A 6,000-nucleotide genomic window follows, 5' to 3' on the forward strand; every position below is an offset into this window, starting at 1 on the left:
GACTGATTGCGCAATCCTTTGACTTCAAAAGTCCATCTCTTATTAACAAGCTATATAAATCGTTAGTTCGTCCACATTTGGAATATGCTGTTTCCATATGGTCACCAAATCTCATTAAAAACATTGACAGATTAAAAAAATTACAACAGCGAGCCACAAAACTAATTCCAAATATCAAAAATAAATCATACAAAAATTGACTAAAACATATGAATCTGTTTTCCCTAAAAAAGCATAGGCTCAGAGGTGACTTGATACAGGTCTTTAAGATTCTAAAGGGGATTGACAACATCAAAAGTGACAAAATTTTTACACTGAATGAGAATCTGACTAGCAATAATGGTCTCAAACTGTCAGGAAATAGATTTAATTTGGAAGTGGGTAGAAACAACTTTACCAAGCATGTGGTTAATGAATGGAATAGAGTTCCTGCAGAGGCAGTGCAATGTAGTTCAGTTTGAAGCTTTAAGATTTGTTTAGATAAACATCTAAACAAGATGCTGTAATGACTGCCATTTATTTTATATTATTTGTTTAGTATCATTTGTCTGTTAATTATTTGCTTGATTTTAATTTATTATTAGTTATCTGTCAATTTATCATTATTTGCCATTTACCTGTTTATCTATTATTATTTACCATTCACCTGTTTGTTTATCATTTAACTACACCTATGCATTTATTTATTTTATTTATTATCATTTGTATTATAATTTTTATTTTATTTCATTATTTTTTATCATTATCTTTTTTACATCCAACCTAGTTATGGACCAAAGGGTCACCTGTTGGGATGATCTGCCTTTATAAACTTTTGTAAACCTTTGTTTCACAAAATTAAATTTTGTTTTACTGCTGCCACCATATTTGGTGGTTAAATAAAAGTTCAACATGCTGACACTATAAACCAGAGCATGATACAGAGTGCATGTCTGCTATGAAAGCAGGAACAATACTGCTTAGCCTGCCTGGGCATGCTCAGATGTGTGGGAATTACAAATTCATTAGAGCAAATCTGCTAGGAGATATATTTATTAGATAATTATATAATATTACTACAATACATGTTCCCACTACAAGGGTAATATCCCGGGAATCAGCCTTATCTCTTGTTTCCAACTCCTAATTCACCTCATTGCAGGTGAAGTTTCCTTTAAGGATAATATTGTTATTTTCAATATATTAATTTATTTTGTTGTTAAGGAGAAGATCCATGTCTGACAAAATTTCTTGATATTCTGCTTCATTCAAAGCTCTCACGGGGATGGGGCGTATAATCCACCATTAGGACTCTGCTGCCCTTGGGTCCTAATGTTTAGATGGCTTGATTCAGCCTTGCCCTCACACACATTCACTTCTTTCACCATAATGACAATGTTTATACTGTTATTGTTCCTAAATTTACTTGTGTTCTACTTGCCTGAAACTACAGCCAGTTCACTTCATTGGACCAATAGTCACTCCTATTTTAGTATGCTAAATGGAGGGTCAATTGTATGTACAAACCCATATCCACACTGAAGAGAATTGAGGTGCCATCAGATATTAGACATTTGGATATTTTGGGAGTTCAATGGTAGATATAATTTTGAATTAGGATAATCAAAAGGGAAATTGTTATATTAAAGTTTTGTCTACCTTGTACTGCATTTGATAGTTAATTATTAATAGCTAGTCAGGTAGGTAAAATTACCTGGTATTAGGCAGAATAAAATCTATTACCTATGCCAATAATGAAGGAATCCTTTAATGTGCTAAATATTTTGTAACATTTGTTGTACTGAAGTTATGCAGTCACTACTCTAGGGATTTAAGTGGCACCCCTATGGACCAGATTCAAATAGCAGTCTTTTATGTTTGGAGACAAATCTCATCAGGAATGCTGAGTCACAATCTCAGTTTTTGCCACCCCTTTTAAAGCTCTTCTTTACCACCCCTAGGACTGCACCTCTTTTCTAATGCTCATATGGTGGGTAGATAAAAGTACTGCCATTTTGCCCCCATTGTATGTTGTAAATAGTAACTGGGGACTGCTTATTCTGTATTTTTCCCTCCTATAAAGACAAGTTATTGTTTAATTTGGCTACCCTTCTTCTAAGGAAAGAAGGCCATTGGTACATCAAATTTTGTAAAACATGAAATACGAGACATTTTTGTACTATTTTCATGGGAAATATTTTAATATTTTTATTTCTCTCCTCTTGCAGTACACCTGGCAACTTCCTAATTGTTGCCTTCTTTCATCACTTCTCCACATAAGAAACTTTTGATAAGTATGTGTAAGATAGTATATTCCTACATTACATTGCCAGAAAGACAGTAGCAGTTGTAATTTGTAGTTCATGAAAGAATAGATGTTTCATGCATTTTTCAACATTGACACTTTTGTTGTTCATGTGGTTAATTTCTTATAGGCCTATTTTTTTCTTAAATAGTATGCAGGAGAACCTCAGTTTATGAATCTAATTCATTCCAAAAAAGTATGTAGTGAACTGAGTATTCATGAACTCTAATGTATTTTCCCATCAAAAAAATTATGTATGTCCAATTCAACCATTCTGTATAAAGATATATATTAACAATAATATGCATGTGCATTTTATACAGAATAGATATAGTTTTGCATGCACAGAGCAATAAGAATTTTATATAGAGGAGAGATTGAATAGAATAAACATTTAACTTCACTTTACCTTTATTGAGGACAGATTCTTTAGATTCTTCAACACATTTTTCATTAGATATTCATCTGAGCTGCCAGCCACCCCATACCTCACAACACTGTGAATAACACTTCTTTTCCATTTTTTTAAATTATCCCCAGCTCAACCTGAAAGATTCAACATCTGTATCACATGTCCCAAGACTCTTCACAAAATTGGTGTGCAGCTGCCTTGCTGTTTTGCAAGTGATGATCTCAGAAATGCTATTGCGTGCTAACTGTTTCTCATTTAAGCACACAGACAGTAGCTTTTCAGTATCATCTATTAATTATATATTTGTAGTCACTGATTTATTGACAGTTACACCTTTTGCCACATCAGCAATTTTAATTTCATCCCCCATATGCAGGATCATGCTAATTGTAGACATTGTCTTTCTGTATATTCTCAGAAGATCAGCCACATGTATGCTGTCTTCATGTTTAGCAATGATCTCATTTTTCAGTGTGAATGTTTAAATGGAGTGATGACAATAAGTATTGCTCCTTTCCTGTATATTACAATTAAGTAAATACAATTAGGTTAATACAATCTGACCACTCAATTTGTTTTCCACCCTGCTGGACCCATGGGTATGCTTTCATATTGAAACAAGCCGTTCATCCTCCTTGCATAGCTCCATCAACTGGGTGATTTTTAGGATGAACATGTATGCATGAACTGGAGTGCTCATAATGTGTTTATTTTATGTACAGATCCCTTGTGCACAGTTTATGCAGGCACATTTTATCAAAGCTGTTCATTCTTTGGGGCATGCTTTGTGAATTGAAAACATTTTTGCTGTGAACTTTTGTTAATGAACTGGATATTTGGAAAGAGGTATTTGTGAATTGAGGTTCTTCTGTATATTTAGGCTGTCATATATATATATATATATATATATATATATATATATATATATATATATATATATATATATACATTTTTTTTCTTCGATTTTCTTTTAAGAAATATTGTCAGAAAATTACTGCCAGTGATTACAAAGGTTCTTGACATAGTTTATATTATAGATGAAGACAATTTTATTAATTAATCAATTATTGCCTCAAATTTCACTAAGTGGAAAATCCACAGCTCCACAGTGGCTGGTAATGGTCTTCATGCCCTCTCATAGATCTCTCTGAGAAGACCTTTTAGATTGTTGTCTGTATTGTATTAATGTGATACTGTTTGTGTGTCACAGGGTGAAGGTGGTGGGGTGATAGGAGCAGTTGCTGATGGTCAGCTGTCTCAGTGTGAATTAAAAAAAAAAATGCATCTAAAGTTGATAAAGAGAGTTCTTGGGTCCAGTCTGGAGACTAAATGTCAGCCCCTCAGGGCTGCACCTCCTGATGGAGATGAGGGGGTTGAAGGATTTAAAAAATAGACAGCTTCACTGTTCATCTTGCAGGACCATAACATACAAATATTCATCATTAGTCCCTTGTTAATGTTATAGAATAGAGGATTATTCTCAAGTTCTGTACCATATCTCATGATTAGCTAATAAATTTCCTTAAACTTTTCATAGCAGAGATGGCCAAATATCCACTGTACATGGCAACATATAAGTTGATCTAGCATATAGATCAACACTTAAAATTGTGGTGTAATTCATGTTTTGGCATACATTTGCCAGATAAGATGACACCAAAACACCTGTATTACTATTTTAATATCTACTTAGATAGGTTTATATGTAAGAGTATAAGCAATTTTGGTTACAGTAATCATTATCTCTTCATTAATGTCTAATTGAAGACAGTCTATGAAGGTACTAGGATAGTGTTTATTCTGTGTAAATAGACCCATAGACACACCATATGGTGTTGGTGGCACTACTTGGATGCCAATCAGTTGATGCAAACAGTGAGTTTGAGGGCATGTTGTACTAAAGTTTTCTACTACTGTAATATTGTGCTGTGTAAACCATACTATTATAATCTATATGTTGAATAGATTTACCAAGCATGAGTATCAGTAGGAAATAATTGTGGTTGGCTGCAAGAATACGTGGTGTATGACCAATCAACTGATGTAAATGGCAGTTTGTAAGGCTGTTATAAAGCTTTTTACTATCATGATACTGTGCTGTGTAAATCATTGATATTATTGTATTATGTATGTTGAACACTTACCAAACATAAGTTTTGGCAGGAAATAATTGTGGTGGACTGCAAGAGTTATGGTAAGTAGTGTACAATGAGTGTTAGATAAACTGTTCCTCTTGTTTATCACTTAGCAGTAAAGGTCCAGATTTTGTACTCAGCCAACAGGTTTTGAAAAGGTTTTTTATGCTTCAGATTTTTACTTACACATCAACATATATTGTACAATGATTAGAATTTGCCCCAACTTTTAGTTGTTCCATGAAATGGTGAGACATGCAATTTCATAAGTTCAGTGAATTAAAGATGTAACCAAGGAAAGTGTGACTGATAACAGATTTTCAGCACCCCATAGATTACATGGGATAAGACCAGTTGTTACTTATTCTAAATGGGGTTCACAAGTACTGGTAACACTGTGCCTACTTCTTTCAAGCATTGTCATTTAAAGTTGAATGTATACACTGTCTCACAAGTTTGAAGTACGACATTGCTATTGTTAAAATTTGAGTGTGGTTGTACTTCATCCCTTTGATTATACAACTTTCTAATATTAAGATTTGAGTGGGCTAGATATCCCCAAACCCTTTTGGATATTAAAACAGTGTATAATAGAGAATTGGTCTCCCAAGTCTCAATAGCTCATACAACATTATAGGAAATACAGATATCAGCATAGAGTATCTTACTGAAAATATGAATTATTTCTTTTGCATATGGTTACATGTAGTTCATGTAATATGCCAGGTTTATCCTTCATGAAAATACATGGTAATTATATAAATTCTTCTGAAAGAAATTTTAAAGAACATCATATTAAACTGTAATTAACTGATTGAATGTTGTCTACCATAGAAAATGAGGATATGGGTGATCATTATCACAGGTGATGAGCAGGTTAAGATTATTTTTTAATGAGATAAAAGTATTTATCATTATATTGGTATGACAAAATACAGCACAATTTTTTATGTAAGCTTTAAAAAGTAAACGTCTTACTGGTGTTGAGGAAACTTTATAAGGTTAATGCAGTCAAAAACCTGTATAAATCTTGTGTATATATATATATATATATATTATATATATATATATATAAATATATATAATTATATGTATATATATATATATATATATATATATATATATATATATGCACAAGTATCACAAAACACATGTGACTACACCGATAT

The 6,000-nt window shown here is 32.6% G+C and overlaps 1 protein-coding gene across 6 annotated transcripts in view; it reads left to right on the forward strand.

Moving 5' to 3' along the window:
- Positions 1-3,254, forward strand: part of l(3)80Fg (dnaJ homolog subfamily C member 16 l(3)80Fg) — a 154,452-nt gene extending 151,198 nt beyond the window's left edge. For 3 of the 6 annotated variants that reach the window (XR_012965712.1, XR_012965711.1, XM_076172812.1), the window contains 2 exons: positions 2,208-2,273; positions 2,825-3,254. Coding sequence is in view for 2 of the 6 variants with exons in the window: in XM_076172812.1 (XP_076028927.1) it covers positions 2,208-2,270 (63 nt within the window). In the remaining 4 variants the exon portion in view is untranslated. Of the gene's footprint in view, positions 1-2,207 lie in introns of all 6 variants that reach the window. The other 3 variants (XR_012965710.1, XM_076172811.1, XM_076172810.1) reach the window with 1 other exon arrangement.
- Positions 3,255-6,000: the final 2,746 nt, after the last annotated feature.

Source organism: Oratosquilla oratoria, chromosome 33 (assembly GCF_046742065.1).
Source record: "Oratosquilla oratoria isolate Oo_2021 chromosome 33, ASM4674206v1, whole genome shotgun sequence".
NCBI lineage: Eukaryota > Metazoa > Arthropoda > Malacostraca > Stomatopoda > Squillidae > Oratosquilla > Oratosquilla oratoria.